Source organism: Perna viridis, chromosome 7 (assembly GCF_037379345.1).
Source record: "Perna viridis isolate PV_CMFRI_1.1 ecotype Kerala chromosome 7, ASM3737934v1, whole genome shotgun sequence".
Classification (NCBI taxonomy): Eukaryota; Metazoa; Mollusca; class Bivalvia; order Mytilida; family Mytilidae; genus Perna; species Perna viridis.
In genome coordinates this window covers 34338728-34361571 of record NC_142451.1, presented here as the reverse complement: position 1 = coordinate 34361571, position 22844 = coordinate 34338728, and the positions used below count along the sequence as shown (strand labels likewise).

At 33.7% G+C, this 22844-nt stretch overlaps 1 protein-coding gene across 1 annotated transcript; it reads left to right on the top strand.

Annotated features, from left to right (window-relative positions):
- The first annotated feature begins 1059 nt into the window (after window positions 1–1059).
- LOC148612427 (3-oxo-5-alpha-steroid 4-dehydrogenase 1-like) lies at window positions 1060–21669 on the top strand. The gene is made up of 5 exons (XM_088593841.1): window positions 1060–1845; window positions 10754–10917; window positions 11573–11674; window positions 17174–17324; window positions 21463–21669. Exons 1-5 carry the CDS (start codon window positions 1565–1567, stop codon window positions 21527–21529), a joined length of 765 nt encoding a protein of 254 aa, XP_088449967.1. The 5' UTR covers window positions 1060–1564; the 3' UTR covers window positions 21530–21669.
- Window positions 21670–22844: the final 1175 nt, after the last annotated feature.

Sequence of the window (22844 nt, the reverse complement as noted above, 5' to 3'; positions counted from 1 at the left end):
TTAAAATAAAATAGTATTTCAAGAATTACCTGAAGCTTTTTTTTATGATTTTCAGAAGAAAAAGAAAAACTATATTCTCTATTTCCTTTCAACAAAAATAGCCTACTATATTTATACATTCTTCCGACGCAGTATGGGTATAATATAACACCGGAATCCAAGAACAACTAGTCAGATGTTATACCTCCATCCTAGACATGCGACCAGCTGATACATTAGCAGCTGGAAAACTACGGAAGCGTACTATCACCAACTAAATATTAAAACATGCGTATAATTACGCAGAGTTTACTGCAATCGTATTATCAACTAAAGAAAGGTTCCTATTTCATTTCAGGTTTGTGGCCTCTACCGTTTCAGAAAAAGGGGCCTAAGGGAAGAAAATTGGTGCGGCATTTTCAAACAAGTTATATTGATCTATCTAAGATCATTTCAAAGTTATAGAGGCAAATAAAAAAAAACTCAACCTTTTTTATTTGTGGTCCGAGTTCGAAATTTCCCCCCATTAGATTCCTAATGAACATCCCTACATGATTTTGTCAATCATATTTGAGATAATTATCTCTTATCACTTCCGAGTAATTAGGCAGTATGCCGGTAAATCTCAGAACTAATTGACCATTTTCAAGATTATTGGCACAAATTGGAGTCTAAATGCGAACCTCTTTTTATTCATGGGCTAATTTTATTCGATGCCCCTTGAAATTCTTTTTTTAAAAGAATTCTGCAAATACATTTAAATTTTGTCAAAAGATGTCTAGACAATCCACCATTCTTTGCATGAGTCAAGAATGCTTAGTCATTCCGCCACTCTCTGTATGTGCCACATCTATATTGCTCCCCGTCTTACAGGGTTCATCATGCTGCGGTCGTATCATGCTGTGTTCGGCAAAGCTTTTTATTTTAGAATGTTACAAGTATCATGTGATTATTTATTAGACTCTTCGTCTTTTAAAACGTATCTGTAGCTGCAGATGTTCTACATTTACAATGCATTTTTGCGCTAATACTCTTCCGTATAGAAAACCGCTGGCAAAATTAAATTTATTTCCTAGTTCGAATGTTTTTCACTGCCTTTAATATGGAGCATTTAAGCTAGCCGAAACAGAGAAAAGCAATGGTTGATTAATAACCTTCTAGATGTATACATAAGCTGATATTACATCAGTTGATAAAGCAATGTGATAGATTTCCGGAGTAAACAGTGGTTATTTTTGGAACAGATGGCAGTGTTTGAAATGAGATATTCAACATCTTGGTAACAATATTGCATTTTAATATGCTTCTGATCAATATATTATCCGGTAGAAGTCTAATTATTTAGTAACGAATTGCGCATATTTGTCACGATCATTGAAATGTTAATGAAGGAAACTGTATTTCCCTTTGATTGTCTTGTATCTTACCACGTGGTAGTTTTAGATTAGAGAGTCTCTTGGTAGACACTTCAACTTTTTCCGATGCAAACTGCTAATTGATTTTGGTACAAGCAGACGTGCTGTTACCAACAGTCTACAATCCAAGTTTATTACATGGTCTCTTTCAGACAATATCTGATAACAAGATGTATGTGTTAAGAGAGGAATTGTTTCTAAACATCGCTAAAGGACTAATTGGATGGAGCGTTCTCTTGTTCATGTCATTGCAGTTTACTCGAGCACACTATGGACGATATTCGAAGGGTACTGGCTATACTATTGACGACCGAGCAGCATGGTTCATACAAGAGCTTCCAGCCCTTGCAGTTCCATTTGCTATGTTTTGGTACACGGCTGACTCTCATCAAGACTTAACCCATACCACGTGGGTTTTGTTATTGTTGTATGGGCTTCATTATGGTCACAGGTAAGGACTTTTTTTTTTAAACATGCCAAGTGTAGAATAAGTACAACTAACGGTCATTTTGGTCAATTGATTGATCGCATTTGACTTATGTCATTTGCCCTGTCAGAACTCACTCTAACACTGAAGGATTATTATTTTCCGTACGGGAAATATAAACTCTCGGCGTAGTTCTCAATTCTATAAAACAAAAAGACCTTAAGAAGTTTAATAACTGTTAGTAAAAGAGAATACATTGTTGTCTATCAATTTTAGTAAGTCGCAAAATAATCGAAAAATGCTTTACAAAACCTTCTTAGACTTCAACTCAAATAACTGCGTACACGACTGCCTCTTAACAGTTATATGCACACATGACAGGCTCGGTTTTATAGGGTTAACACAGTGTATCCCTACCTTAAGTGGGATACAATATCTAGGGTATAAAATTGGAGTGTTTTTAGCACATGGCATTATCGATGCTCGTCTCTGCATATAGTTTTCTCTCTGTCTTACAAACTATTATCATAATTTCTATTAGTCTCCGAAGATAAGACTACAATGCTCCCCAAGCCAGAACTGCTCACCTCCTTTTTTTCCGCAGAAAACGTCATGGTAGTAAAGTGATATTTGTTACAATATCCCATATCTGCATTAAAATGATAAATAATAAGGCAGGAAATATCGGTCAGTTTCAGACCATCGTCTTCCGGATTGAAAGAAAACATTTAATTTGAAAAAGGCAATTGGTTTCATAAATCAAAGACTGAAGTCTTCGAAGTCGCTAATCGTCAAATATCCTTCGTCCCTGATTTTTGCTTACTGCAACATCCTTTCAGTACTTGCGTATGGAGTTTTCATATGTCAACTCATACGTTATGCCAAAGCTTGCCGTAACTACGCATACTTTTTGTATTGTCCTAGACTTCCTAAAATTAGGCCTCTGGAACAGGGTTATGTTGCTACAAGATTGAAGTCATCACTACAGAAGTTTTATGGTCGTTATCATGAACTCATGGATTATTATGGTGTATCCATCTGCACAATGGAAAAAAACTGATTTGTTCGACGTGTCATAGTTTTCCTCTTCTTGCGTCTACCTTGGACTTGACTTTTTATTACCAACTCGGCGGATGTTTCTCGATAAGCAAATGACGCTTATCCTACTGGTGAACCTTGTCCATAATCCCAGTTTTTAGTGGAGTTGCTCATTTGCGTTTGTTACTTTGTATGTATTATTTCAGTTACTTCATGTTCTTTGTTGTGTTTGTCTGTTTTCCATGTCTGGTCTTTGTCTCTGGATTATATTCTTTTAATTTCCGCTAGAATCTTGGTTCCCTTAATTACTCTTTCAACATCCGGAATGGCACGAATGCGATATGCACTAAACTCGGAAGACTTCCGCTAGAATCTTGGTTCCCTTGATATGATTGTGTACTCTTTAGTTACCCTGAAGACCCACTTGTTTTCAATCAAAGCAATTGGTTTTCCGGATAAAACGACTGGCAATGGCTATATATAGATATCGGGGTCCTGATAATGTATATGACCTATATAGTCGATTGTATTGAGTCCATGTGTTTAAATCGGAAACTGGGTAATATTACATAAATTCAATGATCATATACCGATCATTTCGTCTTTGAATTTGAACGTCCCGTTCCCATACAAGCAAAACAAAACACACATAGACATGTGTACGATATTTTAAAAAGAGGTACATTTTAGCGATCTTTTGGTCACTTATTGACCTGGGAATCAAATTAGGAACTAGATTAAACCTGGGAATCAAATTAAGAACTAGATTAAACAACTGGCAATGAATATTCATAGATATCGTGCCCTGCTAATGTATATGACCTATACAATCTTGTAACGAGCCCCCGTGCCTGGTACAGCTCAATGCTAAGTAATCATTTCATGTAAATTTCCCGTTCTCATACAAGCAAGAAACACACGTAGAACACACGTATATGATGTTTAATAGGTACATTTTGACCTCGTATGAAGCTATGGTAGTAAACATTGAAAAGATCTGCAGCATATCGCGGAGTATAAATATATATATATATATATGCGAATATAAAGTACTGAAACTACGAGTGCAAGATGTCGCTAACAATATTAGCGACTTAAAAAGTGTATCCTATATTATACACGAAGTGGTCTGCATATGCGTGTAAAAAAGTGAAAAATCTTAAAAGGTGAATTTTGAATTAAAATAGTGATTAATCAACACAATTTGGTAACATTAAAAAAATGTTCTTTTGAAATCGTAAATTAGAAGACAATAGAATTATTACGTAAAAAATACGACCGGTCAAGATGTATATCTATTAATTCACTTCCGATTTCAGCAAAGAGAAAAGCGGAAGCATACCAGAAAACAAACACAAAGATAAAGAAATGAAGTAAAATAAATTTCTGAATCAAAAGAGTTAAAACAAAATACTGAAGAACATGATCAATCCAACCAAAGCGCAACGGACAATCTACCGATCGTACTTAAACAATGAAATGAACACCTGATACCAATACTAGCGTCAAACTCCCAGCTTTTCTTAAAATCCAGAATGATCTCAACAAACTACTGGAAGATATCAAATAACTGAAAAAATTGGGCCAACGAATGGGGTTTGCAATTCGATGTAACGCTAACCACAGCTAAACCGATTACTAACTCTCAAAGATCAAGGACCATAAGTAGAATGGATACAATTTTCACAGAAATATTCAAACAGCAGATGGACATCTACTTATATCTTTGTATAGATACAAATGATGTTCAGATCGAACCATATAAACGAAACCGAACAACATTAGGAAGATTTAAAGCATATTCCAATTTAAATTATTGCCAACACTTTAATTGTACAATTGTCACTTGTTGCAAATAGATTCGCATATTAACACTCAACTGTACACTTAAGGCTGATGTGCCCAATGATAATAGTATTTATTACATTTCACCTTTTTTCTTCCTGATGGTTATTGATCGGGTAATAATGGAAACGACACGAGTAAGATAATGATTTGCATCCAGTTGACTATTCAGGAACACCTTACTTGATTACCTTCAATTTGCGGATGACCCTGCTCTTCTCTCACATAAAAAGAACAACAAAAATGCTCTCTGTAGCAGCATCCCTAGGTCTTAGAATACTCAATGACGACAAAAGTCATGCAAAAACTATAAGATGATGTACTGGAGGAGGTGATATAATTCACCTATCCCTATCTACACACACAGGATGTGCCGCAGATGTACTAATAGACGCAGACAGGGTCATCAAAGTTAGGACACTCAAGGAAAGCCAAAACATCATTCAACTGTATATAGCGAGTATGGAATACCACAGAGAACCCCAAATCCACAAAGATCATGATATTTAACTTCAAAAAGTCTTCTTTAGAGGAGTGGAAACACGGAGAACGACTTTTGTCTTAAATAAGAAGATCCAAATATAATCAACTGTTGTTAGAAAGAATATAGCAGCTTTTTAAAAAAAAAACGCAATACTTTCAATGGCATGAATAAACAACTTAAACTTACACTTAAGAAATAAGTCCTGTATGTCGGGCTTTATGCGAGCTTCAGCGAGGTGTAAAACCTTGACCAATATAGTACCTACCCAAGTTAAAATAAGCTTAAAGCACGGCATCCAGGGATTATTTTGCTACAAAATTGAAGTCATCACTAAAAAAGTTTTATGGTCGTCATCATGAACTCGTGGATCGTTACGGTGTATCCATCTACGCCATGAAAACTCCTTTATTCAACGTGTCATAGTTTTTCCTTTCCTCTTTCGTCTACCTTGGACTTGACTTTTTATGAGCAATTAACTCGGCAGGTGTTTCTAAAAAAGCAGATGACGCTTACCTTACCGGTACATCTGGTCCATGCTCCCAGTTTTTAGTGGAGTCCGAATTGCTCATTTGCTTTCGTTACTTTGCATGTATGATTTTAGTTACTTTCTGTTCTTTGTTGAGTATGTCTGTTTTCCACGTCTGGTCTTTGTCCCTGGATTACATTATTTTGATTACCGCTATAACCTTGGTTCCCTTGATTACTCTTTTAAACTTGACCAAAAAGTCATTTTTGTCAGCGAGGCACACCTTTGTCAATATTTTTTTACAAAAAGTACAATTATTTCAACCGTTTCAACAATGATATTTTAAATAGAAGTATATAATAAGAATAAGAAGTAACATTTATAATTAGAAAACAAAAATTGAATCTCATTTACAAAAACTCAAACCAACGGAATCATGATGTCACATCATGTGACGTAGATATAGGTCATACGATAATGGTGAAATGCCGCGCTAGGCTAACAAAATATTAACTTTAACGGTTCTCTTAAACACATTTATTTTTTATTTTTTTTTTTTGGAATGACATATCATTATTGAAGTGCTAGCGTGATTATCTCCTTCAATGCTTGGCCAGCCGAAAATCAATGTGCCGGAAACAGTCATTTGACATGTTTCACATTTTGAACACGTTCATTGCCACTGGGATTATCAGGTTCTCAATTTGCTGTCTCTTTATAGTAAATCTTGACCGATGACACCGGTTATGAAACCATATATGTATGGGTTTACTTATCAAAAACGATAGATGTGGGAGTGAAGGTAGAATAGCCTAGCGTTTGACAAGAACATTAGACGTGTTCTTATGTAGTACGCTAAGATCGTAATAGAATAGCGTTTCTTAAGAACTATTATTGACTTTACTGCTTTCATAATAAGTAAATGATTATAATCGATGAATTTAATGAAAAGTGACCCGTTAATGACTGTAATTGCGTAAGTGCGGGCAGGATTTTACGCTAATTAGAAACCCCCTTTGTTTACGAAGTGAACGCGTCAAGCCATGTTAGAATGTAGAATTAGAGGGGGACGGAAGTGGGCGTAGATAGGACATAGTACCCTAAGAAAAAAAATCCAGGAACTATCACGAGACAGTCCCTTGAACGCAATTTACAAGGAAGGCGGCACAGAAACTCCTGGAGAAAGTTAACAACAGATGAGATGAAGAAAGCACACTGTGCACTTTGCACAAGCTTGTTCATAGCGCTCAGGACAGAGTCTATGGTCTATGGTCTATGCTCTCCGCGAGAGTAGATAGAATTACGTGTGAAGTCACAATGTGAGTGAATAAGGCTCTGTGAAGATATTTAAACAATGTTTGCATAAACATACGACGTTTTCAGTGTTATGCTTATGACAAGGCATTTTCTTCAAAAGTGTCATTTGAAGGACAATTGCTTATTAAGCATTGAGTAGGAAAGTAAATGTATGCTATCATTTTGGCTGTATTTGTCTTTAGAATGAAAAACGTATTCACGAGTAAATTCAGCAAAATCCGGAGTATTTTACCTGCAATATATGTATGCAATAAAGTATTTTTTTATGTAAATGATGTAAGGTACATTGTTTATCTAAAACCACACAAATAACGATGATGGAGAAAAGCCGATTTAGGAAATTCTTTCAGAAATTCAAAATAGCAATAAAAATTGTCCATAAATTTGGGAAAGTAATGACATTTGTCTTAACAGTTTAGATTTGTTTTGTTGCAAAAATACCCCCAATTTTCTTACCTCACATATGTCTATAAGCATCAGTTCTAACCCATTTATTTCTATGAATGCTTCATAAACCACTTAAGATGCATATAACCGAGAAATTACTTAACTACACCAATGATTGCGATACCACAAACTCTTAAATTTAAAATCATGCACAATTTTTTTAACCGATACAAGGAACTCATTCCCAAACACAGATGTACTTGTAAAGGATTAAAACGTATGGGTATCTCTCACCCTTTGTTTTACGGTAATATTCTCCCCAAAGCACGGAAAGCTCGATGCACCCCATAAGTTAACTAAATCATTGAATAAGCTCATTCCTAAGGGATATCTATGATATTGTTAATCGTTAAGGATAGCAATTTTGTGTATTAACATTGATTTGCTCATTGGGTCTTCACATAGAAATTTAACACTATATTTAGAAGTAGATTTTGCCGTGACATGGGCTGCGTCCTTATTGTATGACTTGTGATGTACCGTGGTTCTCAACTCCGCATGGAAAGAATTGGGATTGATTTTACATTCGATGATGACATAACTTTTGTTTAGGTTTAAACTGGTCTGGAGCTGTTATATCGGTTAACTGCTAGTAGTCCACATTGGTCAGATTTAAAGGGAGAGGATGGTAATCACGAAATCAAAGTACTTTATCCCCAACGCATTTTTTTCTGCGCCGTCCAAATTAAGGCATTCCTGACCTCTGTATGTCTTGTTTCGTTTGCACCTTTAGTTTATTGTAATGTTACTTGAGAATATAGAGGCAACTCCTTGACTGTACCTGTGTATAAATATGTTTTGGGGCAAGCTGCAGCCTCTCCTGTGGTGTGGTTTGAGAGTTTTATCGTCATTCATTGAAGACCTATCGGTGACCTTGGGCTGACATTTTAATCTCGGTGGTACTGTTGTCTCTATAACACATTCCATACCTATTCTAGTTATATACTGCATGCATACATTGCCAAACATATATGGACATGCATGATTTTTATTTGAGGTTGAACTTATCTCATCGTGCAGGCTAATGTTTTACCTACAGTTATACTACTGTGGGAAAAGCTACAATTACAATCAAAAGTCCATAGCTATGTTACAAATACTCAGTTAAATGACTTGAACGTATTACCATATATAATGTGTCAATGATGTGTTGTAAAACGTGTTTTTATGCCCGACATATTACATTTTCAATCCAATCAATTAGTAGTATCAATATGTAAATCTCAAAAATATGTAGGAGAGAAAAATAAAAACAAAACATTCATTGGTTTCATGGAAAGGTTTATGCGAGAACACACTGACCATTTTCAAACGTTAATAGTTTTTGTTTTCCTTTAAACAGGGCTGTTCGTTACATGTTTGTCCGCTTCAATTTCAGCGACATGGACTAATCATTTTGTTTGGGTTACAACTTAACATTATTAAATGAATTAGAAAGTTAGGGGTCTGATATAATGTGGGTCTAAATAAAATTTTGACAGATGGCGAAATAGTCTTTTGCGGCATGTGAACTCAAGCACTAAATCCTGATCGTGGAAGTTAATATGTCGAAGGAAATACAAACGCTACACCTAAAACAACACATGTTGAAAGAACATTATTGTATACAAATATCCTGCCAGTTAGGGATATGTGCAATTAAAACACTGGCAGATCCAAATTTCCCGAGCCTGAAAACCTGTCCGTAAACATCCCCGAGTACCATCTGAGCACTGAAAGAACAAAACCAACATTTAGGAATCAAATGCAAGATCTTTGGAGATATATGTTATCATGTCTTTAGTTTCTATAAAACAAATGTTTAGCTCTAAATAAGGTTTGTCATTCTATATGTTATCAGGCCTATGAATATGAAGACGCTGAGTACTTCTGTACCATTATCAGATGTTAAATATTCAGTTGTATGTACCAGAATAAGTGCAGCTTTGGCAAAAAAATATTAAAAAAAACTTGTCACCCTTTAGAATCATTAAAATAAACATGTACTCCTTTGTAAAAAAGATAAGCTTATAAAATGTTTGCTAATAAGATGAAGGAATATGACATTGTTAGCATATGTCAACGAGACATTTCATATACATGCACCTGCAAATAAAAATTGCAAAAAAAGAGAAGAAAAAGTAAAACAACATATCATACACCATCGAACTGTCTTCCTTTAAATTCCCTTTTTTAATATCAATTTAAAGCGTAATAAGAAAACGCAGCTTTGATGCGTTTATTCCAGAAGGCATGATAACGTTGGCAAAAAACTCTCAAATTGTACTGTTGACACGACGTTTTCAGTTAAAATAAATTAAGTATAACTACTTCATGGAACTCAAATAAACTCAAACTCAAAATCAAACTACGCAGACTTTTTGTATCGCGCTAGATCTCGGACAATTAGGCCTCCTCTGGAACAGGGTTATGTTGCTACAAGATTGAAGTCATCACTACAGAAGTTTTATGGTCGTCATTATGAACTCGTGGACCGTTATGGTGTATCCATCTGCACCATGAAAACTGATTTATTCAACGGGTCATAGTTTTCCTTTCCTCGTTTGTCTACCCTGGACTTGACTTTTTATGAAGAACTCGGCGGGTGTTTCTAGAAAAGCAGATGACGCTTACCCTACCGGTGCACCTTGTCCATGCTCCCAGTTTTTAGTGGAGTCCGAGTTGCTCATTTGCTTCTGTTACTTTGTATGCATGATTTTAGTAACTTTATGTTCTTTGTTGTATATGTCTGTTTTCCATGTCTGGTCTTTGTCCCTGGATTAAATTATTTTGATTACCGCTATAATCTTGGTTCCCTTGATTACTCTTACAAAGGTTTAAGGATAAGCTGAAAGCTACAGACATCATGTCGACAGACAGTCATAACACTGGACATTTAACATGTGTCTGTAATATTTCTGTCTTTGAAAAATGAGATTCAACATTTATTATTGCCACTGATTTTCTTCACATATATATTATTTTATTTGACTTAAGAGGGTATACCTATGGTAAGGAACACAACTCTTACAAACCATTGTAACGTTTGTATTCAGAAGTTTACATCAATCTCATATAAGCATCAAAGTAACTTGGATTGATTTCATTCAGTTTCAAATGAAAGCTTGAAGGACTTACAGTGAAGGACTTACAGTGAAGGACTACACTGAAATTGAATGTGATACATACAACTGATTTCATGAGTTATGTCCCTTACCCTAGGTCTACTGCAAACAAGTATAAAAGAAACAAAAGTCTTTTGACTATTCAGTTTTATTCAGGTCAAAGTATTTTTTTTTTAATTTGTGGCGTTTATATGTGTTTACTTAACATTTCCTCTATAAATTTATTTTAAGAATTTTTGTATACCCAATTCACCTAAAAGGAAAACCAATGCCATTGTACATGGTTGTTTTGGCATTTGTATTTTGTGGAATTAACGGATTTCTTCAATGTGGATACCTGTTATGTTATGGTCACTACAGTAAGGAATGGTGCATCCATCCACAGTTTATTTTCGGTAAGGTCTTAACGAAAATAAAACAAAAACGCGTTACGAAACCAATAATGATGCTTATCGAAGATTTGTTCTCCATATGCCATATGGACAGTATTCTTATCTACGGTACGCGAGAAACATTATACAGTGAATATAAACAAGGAGAGATTGAAATTTTTAAATTTCTAGAACAAAAAAGTAACGTCATTGTTCTGTTTTCGTATCTCTTTTAAAATTTTCGGATACTGTTACAAGTAGTTTTAAACTTAACCAATGATTTTCCAAAAAGATGGTGACTACACATTATATTGATATTATTTATACTGTCTTATTTCGATGTTAGGAATATATTTGCCATTGTTTGTTTGACATCAAATTAGGAATTATTACCCTCTTGTATATTCCATCTTCAGTTAAGTCTATATTCAACTTTAGTCCCAGATTGTTTACTTAAAATCTGGAAGCTTGCGTCATTATCAATGTTAGCATATAAAATATGAACTGTGAAATTACCTATGTAAAAAAGAAAAAAAAACAAATTATGTGTTTAAAGAAAAGAACGAAAACTTGCGTAAGAATAAACCAAATAAAAACTCAAAATGTATCCAAGTCTATTTGACAAAATCAATTATTCTGTAAATTCATTCGTTACTAATGTGTTGAACAAATATTTCAGGCGTCGGTTTGTTTGTAGTAGGAATGGTAGTAAATATTCAGTCAGACCGCATCCTGAGGAGTCTACGTCAAACAGGAGAATCCGGATACAGAATACCCGAAGGTACTTGAAATTAAAGGTCACTCTATCCCATTACTATATACAAGTTTAGATATTTTACATCAAAGGTTGAATTTGACCTCTATTTTTTGTTAAAGATGATGTCCGAGCAAACTTAAATAAGTTGTATTTACTATATATTAGTATAAATGGTGTATACATAACCTTAGGTCATAACCACTGTACACAATTGTAGCCGAATTCACTGAATTATGAGAAACTAGCAGGTAAAATACGCCATGGTACATAAGATACAAGTATCTGCTTGTAATATTTAACGTTGTTCATTTCAGAATTGATATATTGTTTTTCCGAAGTGAAGATTATATTACTACTTTTGACTTGTCATTAGTCGACTGGAACTGATTAAAAAATTATAATAAGATTATTTCATTGTGCTACGTACACAAGTTCTTAATAAATATTCATATTAGTATCGAGACCAGTAATTGGTGGAAAACAACAGTCATCAACATTGATATATGATACTAAGTTAAATATTTATTACTGACATAATTAAGCATGAAAATATCTCAGTTAGAAAATAATATTAGACGTTTATAAGGTGACAAGATAAAGTTTTAATCCTATCTGGAAAACTTGTTTAAAAATGCATTGTAATCGGAATATAAACAGAAACAAACGTCGACGGTAAAAGAACGACAAACAGTCTATATAACAAATATTTTTTTTCTATTCTTATTTGGCCGAGTCAAAAATAACAATTGGGGTTGGGAGTAAATTGCGATAGTAAGCTAACAATCTGCATTCATTTTAATGATATTTTCAAATAAAAAAAAAACCAAAGTCGGAAGGAAGGAGAAATTTGGTGAAAACAGTCTATGATCCAAAAATGAAACATAGAACTTTTAAAGCATTGTCGACGGTTTCTACCGATAGTTTTATTCATTTTTTTCTGTGGAATTATCACGTAATATTACACCTTAAAGTTTACTTTCTTCTAGGTTGCTATGACGTAGCGTACGGTGTTGGTGTCATTTTTGGTAACGTCGAAATCGGCGAAATTTGACGTCTTTTTTGTATTGCGACGTACATCGTTCTACAATTGTAACAATGTACATTCATTATGAAACATATATTCTTGGTGAAATGTTACAAAAAATATTACATGCTCTACACATGAACTGTTATTATAAAGTACTGATCAAAACAGTGCTGAAAAACGACTGAATCTTTCAGTACTGAAAATTAACTGAAAATTTCAGTACTGAAACTAACTGAAAATTTCAGTACTGATAATTAACTACAAATGACAGTACTGAAATAGTAGTATATACTTATTGACTGGGTATGAGGAAAATAGCAAGTTTATTTTTCCTCAAGACTGTGGCTATTGCCCGAGGCGTAGGACAATATAGTTTATATATTTTATAATACCGAAAACATTAGACTTGTAATATATTTACTCCATATCCCTCCATTGTTGAATTGTTGAATGATCATCTCAAAATGATGACCCAGAAAAACGGTTTTTTTTTTACAATATTTTCAATTTGAATGTCACTAATATTTTCCCCTCATCACCTCAAAATGTTCAAAACCAGAAAACCATGCATCTTATGGCAATATTTTAATCTGAATGTTGTCTCATTGACCTTTTCACCAGTAATTTATAGGAGTTTGAATTTTCAGAAAGTAGCCTTCAACATCAATTACACGGTGTCTGTATGATAAAAAACAGCAACAATGTACACATTTGAATATTTTCTCACAAACATTCAATTTCATCTGTGTTAAAGTGCAAGACCTGTTGAGGAGGGCGCCAGTATGCAGTATTGAGTAAAATAAAAACAAAGAGTTAACAATATTATTGAATAACAATCAAATGTAACAATTATGTGTTTTTAAAGTTATAACCACCTGGTCCATGCTCCCAATTTTTAGTGGAGTCCGAGTTGCTCATTTACTTTTGTTACTTTGTATGTAGGATTTTAGTTACTTTATGTTTTTTGTTGTGTATGTCTGTTTTCCATGTCTGGTCTTTGTCCCTGGATTGCATTCTTTTGATTACCCTATAACCTTGGTTCCCTTGATTACTCTTTGAACATAAAATTAACTGTCGAATTCTTAATTGTTATGCCAGATGGAATTCACCAAAATTGCATGTCGGTGCGTTTGTAAAGTTTTGAAAGTTATTTCGACACGCGTAAAACGGATTTTGTGTTTTAAGTCCTTTTGGTCAATAATTGTGTCCAAATCCTGGTCAGTTAAGGAGGCAAACCTTGCCATTTGTGAGTCAGCAGAAAAAACGAGCAGACGTGATAATTTCGGGGTTTTCATTAAGAGAGGGTGAAGTCCGAGCGTTGCGAATAAATATAAAACTTTTGTCCAATTAGATGACGGAACTAAAAATCCGCGAAAGCGGGTGACATTGCCGGTCAATAGTCTGAAAACTGTGGACTGCTCAACAGTCAAACACTGAAAAAGGAGGAAAATAGCAATGTTACAGTAGAAAATTTTGTATTGATGTTTATATACTGAGGTATAATAATAGATAATATATTACTGAACTGTTGTGCGAAAGAAACTTACTGAATTTATATTGGCATTAAAAGTTCAAGAAATATGTTGTAAAATTCCTGGTAGTGTAAAAAGAAGTGTGCTTATTTAATTTTTTACATAAAATAACACACACGACATGTTTTATAATTTAATTATCCGACTAGATATTAATTTTGTTGTACGTTTTGGTCAATTAAGATGATCAGATTGCATCCTGATATGGTAAATAGTTTGGCATCAACCATTCAAAAATGATTTGAAGGAAATTTATCCTATGAGAAAAATGTTAGGAATTATGAAAACAAATTTCGTGATGCGCTAAAAAAAGTACTAAAACAGAAAGGAAACAAACCTACAAGCAAAAAAGTCAGTAGCACTCACAACCCCGGAAATCACATTGTGAAAACGTATAAAGTAAATCTTTCCTATTTGATTTTATATCTATAAAGGGGGGTGTATGTTAACATTTCCAAATACATGTACTCGTTTCGAAATTTTATAAGGTCTGTTGCTAAACATAAAACATTGCTAAACAATTCGAGAAAATAAAACCTTGGACAATTTCCCTCCTTGAGAAAATCTGAGAGCGAAATCTCCCGTTTATATTATACGACGAAAACGACTTGCGGTCGTATAATGTTTTGGCGCAGTTGTCGTCCGCGTCGTCGTCGTCGTGGTCTGGGGACACTTCGTTTCCGTGCGATAACTTTAGTTGTGGTTGACGAATTGTTCTGAAATGTTGATATGAATTTACCAACAACTAAGAAGATTCCTATTTAATTTGGACTTTGTTACCCCTGTCGCTTTAGGAAAAAGAGGCCAAAAGGATAAAAACACGTATTTTATTAAAACCCATGTAGATTGTTTTTTTCTTTTCCATTTTAGATATTCCATTTTTAATATGTTCTTTATTTTATTCGGCTAAACAAATGTACAGCAGATTTTATGTGTTTTTGACCGTATTCAAGTTATAGGGGTCAAAGTTGGGCAACGCCTAAAGCATTGTCATAACTTTTTTTAATCCGATTTCCAATTTTTTTTATTTCATTGGATTTTTCATTGGATTCCTCATTAATAAGCCTGCTGCATTTTCAATCAGATTTCGCAAATGTCTTACGGTTTTCGAGTTATAAGGGGTCAAAAAGGCTACACCAGAATAAATCATTTCTTTGTTTTGTTTTTGGTTCGCTTTGAAAAAAATATTCAAAAAAAATATTTGTGCAATATTTGTACAGCTTATTATATTTTATAGCTAAAATAATTGTCAATTAGACGATCATGAAATACGCTGATTTTACAATATTTCACTAGTGAATGTGCAAGCGCGTGTCTACATATTTCAAAATACTTTGATGCAGGTACACTGATCCCTATTTCACCAGGTCATCATTACATATGAACAGACAGGAGTGCGCGCACAGGGGGTGGGGGCTTTCTTTTTCCTGTTTTCTTTTCAACATTTCTTTCATTTGTTTTATCAGATTCTCTAAAATCGTATTTTTTTTATTCATAACGTCCACAATCGTAATAATTTAATCTAGTATCGTAACTTTTCAATACTTTTTATCGTTTAAAAAATGACGTTAAAAGAGTTTTTACGTCGCTAAACACAACGTTACTTTGGGAACGTCAAAAATACGCTTTGTGCTATGACATTTTTGTTAGACACGGTTTTACTATATATATATAACCCCATTTGTTAAGCCTAAGAAAAATGAAATAATAAAACCATAGAGGAGGATAATACATTTTAAGTATATGAAGAAATCTACTCACACCATTTTCGTTCGAATTTCGCATGATGTACGAGTGAATAAATAAAATACAAATTTTAGATGTTGTGACATTTTGGTTAGACACAGACAAAATGATGAAATGCTCCGCTTAGATACATGTTACACAAAGTACCATTATTTTTAGAATATACTATGTGCAGCATATATACATGTAAAAGTCAAAATTTCATAGTTATCAGTTCACTCAAAGCTGACGAAAAAAGCTTTCGATAAAGACTGGATAGCACGCAACGTGTACAAAACGTCGGAAAAAAGACAACGCAACGTGCGTATTTATCTACTATTAGACAATAAAACTCATTATTTTTCTTTTTAGAATAAACACGATATTCTGAATATTTATACAGTCTTTTAAGCGTTAATATACTTTGGTAAAAATACTATTCGTTGTTATATGTTACAATCGCAAGAAATTAGCCAATGGCCAACGTCGAAAAAAATAAGATTTGTGACATAATTGAAATACGGACAAAAAGGCTTTTGAAAAAGACTGATTGAACATTTTCTATGTATTTTCATTGGGGTTATGCAATAAATTATTAATATAGTAAATAAAAGTCCCGATTAAAAAGCTGTTCGCATAACGTTAAAAAAAATGTCTAACATTTTGTCTTCAAAGCGGTTTCTTTCAATTTATACAATGTCCACATCAAAGGGGAGACAAATGTGATATTGTAATACGCTTTGATCTTATCATTACGCCATGAAAAATATGACATCGTCTGCAGCACAAACTGCTCTTTCAAAAAAATTTGTTTATCAAAATATGTCAAGAAACAACTTAGATATATTAGTGAAATGGGAAACAAGCATTTCTTAATGTTACCCGTCGACATATGAAAATAGACTTTCTTGTGATCGAATAATGCTTTCCCTCCACAATTAACGGCATCTTTCAAGGTTTTATGATTGTAATCCTAAAATAACAACCATTTTCGAACATTTTGATATTTATATTGCCTTTGATAACTCCACATTCTAATAGCAATATTTCGGTTTTCGGGACCACCCCGGTTCAATCGAATGTGACATCAACAACGGACGCAACGTCTATCAAGTTTACCAACCCTCAAAAAGTTCGGTCGGTCACATAACCATCAGGCCTGGTTGATGAAACGCGATAGCAACCTAGTTCAAAGCCAATTAATATAGAAAAGTTACATACATGTGTATGTGTAAACAGGTGGTATGTTTAACTATGTATCTGGAGCCAACTTTCTGGGAGAAATATTGGAATGGTGGGGATATGCACTGGCTTGTAATTCATTACCTGCTGTGGCTTTTGCTGTGTCAACAACATGTAACCTTGGGCCACGAGCTTTCCATCACCATGGGTACGTTTCTAATACAACAAATAGTAAATATTGATATCTGACTGGGTAGTAAATAATCAAGTGTATTATATCTTTTGAAAAGGTTTTGTATATATGATAGTGCTAGCAGTCGAAAGAGTTTGCGTCAGCTGAAATAATGTGTTTCCATTGAAAACAACAAATGACTGTCTATAATACAATACTGATTCACGTGTACCATATGCACAACATTATCAGTTTTGAATAGAAATACGCACATTTTGCGTCGATATCAAGGAGGCAACCAAAAGGAACTAAGATAAAAAATAAATAATAATAATAATAATGATAACCGCGATCGTCTTGATAACGGCTACTTGATTTTTTGTCTTATCAATATATCTTACCATTATACACACTGTTGTACAATGATTTGTTCTGTTTTTGTCCGATGATTCTTGTTTTTTACGTATGGTTGATCTACAAAAAGTAATTTGCAGACGATGATTTTATTATGAATCTGAATTAACTACAAATATATACAAAATATGAAATGGTGTGTATTACATATTTGTATTTAGCATAAATACAAATAAGAGCTCAAACTTCATTATTGTTTTGACTAAAATACCACGAAATTTACAAAACCGTATACTGACTTGCCATGCTTAGTCATTTGATTAAAGTATTTCGATTGAAGATCATATATGTCATAACAAAGACGACGTGATATTTACATTAACCTAAACATCTTTTACACTTGTGCGTTTTAGAAAATTATCAAATTCCAATGTTCTTGTTTTTATTCGATGGGATCTTTTAGTTCCATGATTATCAACGATTCTTAAAGTTGAAAATGGCATGACCGATATACAAGAAAGTGGAATTTTTTGGGGTTCATTTTTACAATTTGTTTATTATACCCACGCAACGCAGTTGCGACGGGTATAATGTTTGTGACCCGTCCGTCAGTCCGTCCGGCGGTCCGTCATTCCATCATCAGTTTTCCTGACTATTTTTCTAAACGCTTGTAGATATTGACATGACTTTTGGTATATGAGGTAACCATGATATGTTACAGATCAAGTTAAACTTTCGTTCTGCTCCGATGATTTTTACTTAAATTACGGGCCTTGAACTTAGCAAAAATAGTAGTTTTCCGGACTTTTTTCTAAACACTTGCAGATCTTGCCATGATTTTTTGGTATATAAGTTCACCATGATATGTTACGGGTCAACTTTACGTTTCGTTCCGCTCTGATGAGTTTTACCAAAATTACGGACCTTGAACTAGTGCAATTCACAGAAATAAGTTTTCCGTTTTCCGGACATTTTTCTAAACGCTTGCAGATATTGACATAATTTTGGTATATTAATTCACCATGATAAGTTACAGGTCAAGTTTAAACTTTCGTTTCGCTCCGATGATTTTTATCAAAATTACGTGCCTTGAACTTAGCAAAATTCACAAAAATAACGGGTTTTCGGACATTTTTTCTAAACACTTGCAGATATTGATATGATTTTTTGGTATACATGTATATGTTTACCATGATATGTTACAGGTCAAGTTTAAGTTTCGTTTGGCTCTGGTGATTTTTACCGAAATTACAGGCCTTGAACTTAGCGAAATTCACAGAAATAACAGTTTCCGGATTTTTTTCTAAACGTTTGCAGATATTGAAATGATTTTAGTACAGAAATTCCACTTGATAAGTTACAGGACAAGTTTGTAGTTGGTTCCGCTCAGATGATTTTTACCCGTAGGGCTTTGAACTTAGCAAAATTCACAAAAATAACCGTATTTCAGACTTTTTTTCTAAACGCTTGCAGATTATGACATGATTTTTTGGTATATAAGTTGACCATGATAAGTTACAGATCAAGTGTACGTTGTGTTCCGCTACGATGATATTTACTGATTAACTAAAACTAAAAGAAATCACAGTCTGGAGTTTGAAACTACCTTTCTGAGTAACAGAAATTAGTTAGAAGATAAAGGTCTAAAGCCTAAACACTCTTATTCCTTTTTTATTGGGTCCTTCTATATGTATTTCTCTTACAAACAAATTTACTTGAGTATCCAACACGGGGACGCGTGGGGTATGTGAGCGCGCTCATTAAGGTTCTTTACTTTTATATACACTTTTCGTTTCATATAAGTAGCCTTGACAAAAACGCTGCGTTTATGAGCCGCGTTATATTGAATCTGTCCATGTAATTTGGATTAGAAGAGGCAATGCTAATCGTATTTTAGGCTGGAAAACTTGATAATATTTATATTCCCACTTTTGATAAAGGTTTTGGTAGAAGAATACTTTTTGCGCGAATGTTTATTGCTGTTACAGGGATAATTATTACTTTGTTGGTCAATTTGGTTTACTATTGTATCCTTAAATTATACACAAAACCCCTCGCCCCCTAATGCATATATCCAACTGGTTATCCCAAGTATTTATCAGTCAATGGAAGAGTCGCTTACTGTCTGATCAATCTATATCTGGCTGAGGGAAAAGACTATTAACCAATAAATTGAGACGGTTTTGCGACAAGATACTAGAGAGACTCGCGCTTTGAAAGGATGTAGACAGATTCACTCAAAAATATATCCAATTCTCTCCGTGAAACATCTCAACATAAACACTATAGACTGATGTGATATCCACTTAAAGAATGCTTATAACATATCAAAGAATGACAATGCCATAAAAACTACCGGCATGAGAAATAGTCTGTCACTACAATTCCAATGAACTACATTTTGAATAGAAACGTCAAGTACTATACGCCACACCGCTTCAAAAGTAACATAAAAACGTATTATTAACTAACGCTTATTTTTAAAGTGTAAATATGCAATATTTGATGTAGTGCAATACTGATAATTCAAGGGCGGGTAATGGGGGTAAATAGTACAATATTTTAGACAGAATGTTTGAACAATCAAAATTAATTGTTCCAAATTATAGGGGTGGAATGAACGCGCTTGGCTCGCCTGAAAATTGAAGTAAAAAAATATAATTGTCTTCTAAACAATGACACTAATATTAGATTTGAAATTAAACCTCTAGCTTTTTTTCTGATAGTAAGAGGTTAAAACACTTAAGTTCGCAAATTTAATATGTACATTAGAGAAATACTTACAACGACGTATTTTTGTTTTGAAAAAATATAAACCAAAGACATTGTAAAATTATTTAATTTCAGTATATTGTTATACCTTTAACTAAACGGAAAAAAAACCGAACACATTTGATTCGGATAAAAACAAGAACAAAATATTTCTTCATCGGAGAAAATCAAGATAAAGATGCTAACTTTTATGGCGCAGAACTTCAGAAATTCTTTCGTTTACACTCCGAAGTAATCAGGAACGGATAAAAAAAACAAATTTAACAATGCGGAAGATCATATGATATATACAATATAAAATGCAAAACATGATCGGCGAAAAACAATAATCATCGTACAAAAACAGAACAAATCATTCGTACAAAAACATCTTATTAAAGAACAACCACTCCCACTCTGTTAATAAGCATCAGGCAATGACAAAATACACATTTTATTTCAACGTCCTCCGACGAGTTATTCCTATAGAGTTAAATGTATCACGTACCCTTGGAATTCTCGGTGAAAGTTCGAGAATTAGTTATTTAACATATTGAGTAAGGGGAATTTAGGAAATGGTTAGTGGAACCATGAGGGTAAACTGTACGTGGTGTAATTTACGGACGCCATATATGAGGATATCAACAGTTTTGGGGAAATTTCTTTTGTCTTATAGAGCCCTGTATTGTATACTTGTAAATTTTAACGATTCATTAAAGACACTGTTTGAAGATTCAAAGGTAAACTAAAACTAAATATGAACATTCAGTAATTTTCTTCAAAATTTATCGTTAAACACTGTCTGTTTGTTTATAGTATTTACATGTAAGAAACTTTTACGAAGAATAAACTTGTCATCCTATCAAGCTTTTTGAAAACCAAAAAGTAAAAACTGGTCATAACTTTTATATGAATTGTAAAGCAATGCTAATGTGTATTTCAGGGTTACATTGCACGGGCAAGGGTTACTGCTAGCTTAATTGATAGAACGGGTTTTGTGACGTGATAGATTAAGGCCAATACATTAAAGTGATTTGTACCTTTTATACTTAATATCTATCTTTTGTAGATGGTACAAAGAAAAATTTGAAGATTATCCTGCGACTCGAAAGGCTTTAATACCATTTATCATATGATTTAAAATGATACACAACTTCAGTGTAATAGTTAAATGTAGCGTACTTAACTGTCGAGTATCGGTTATATTTAAATTCTCATGATGGTAGTGTGTAGCTTTTGGTGTTTCCATCTGCACCATAAAATCTGTTTTGTTCAACGTGTTATAGTTTTCCTTTCTACTTTTGTCTACCCTGGACTTGACTTCTTATGGCCAACTCGGAGGTGGTTCTAGAAAGGCAGAGGACGCTTACCATACCGGTGCACCTGGTCCACGTTCCCAGTTTTAAGTGGAGTCCGAGTTGCTTATTTACTTTTGTTACTTTGTATGTATGTATTATTGTTACTTCATGATTTTTTTTGTTTTGTTTATCTTTACGAATCATAATAACTGACTTCCTTTCCCCTAAAGAATGTTTCAAATTCATCAAAATTATCCCATGTTTTAGCGCATCTGGCACAAAGGACAATTAGAGCTATTGTCACCACTTGGCATCCGTCGTCCATGTTACCATACTTTCAAATTTCTCCTCTGAATAGGACATAATTAAATAAACTTATTGTACCTAAGGGTCTTCTGCTAAAGGTTAATGCTTCGATTTTTGATCCATCCATAGTCCGCCTTACTACAAATAGACTGTAGGGGTCTTAGGCTCTGAAGTTTGATGATATATATCTTAAATTCCTTGAAAATTCCAAGTTGAACCAACAACCCGTTTATGCCGTACTTTTGCCATTTTTGAAGGTTTTTTTTTTGGTTGGTTATTTATATGAGAACAATATCAACTTATATATCATGAAGCGGACAAGATCATTCCTAATCAAAACACAAGAAAAATCAGTTACGGAGTTATGGCGTTTTGGTCCCTATAACTGCAATTTTAACTTCTTATTAATATTTCCCTGTTATTATTTCTAACTTTAAAACTCTTCTTCTCTGAACTTACCTGACTTAAATGCTTCGTTTGCAAATTATAAAATAAAAGAAAAATCAGATTTTGACAAGAAGTTGTTTTCCTTTTTCGATATTTTTTTTTTGTTTTAATACTACCTAAAATGGTATATCGCTGTCGTCATTTTTAATTCAATGTCGTTTTTCGTAGATACAGTAATTGGAGTGGTAACTTGAATATCAGTTGGTTAATCTTTACACATTTTACAAGAAGATTACATACCACAGAAGGAAGGTTGTTATTTTGGGTTTATGGACTTAACCGGTTTGAAAATAAGGAGCCAAAACGTTTCATAAAATTTAAGTAGAAAATTTAAGGATATCTCTGATATCTTTTTTTTTTATTTCACAAAGGTCAGACTGAGACCGGTATATTAGATGGT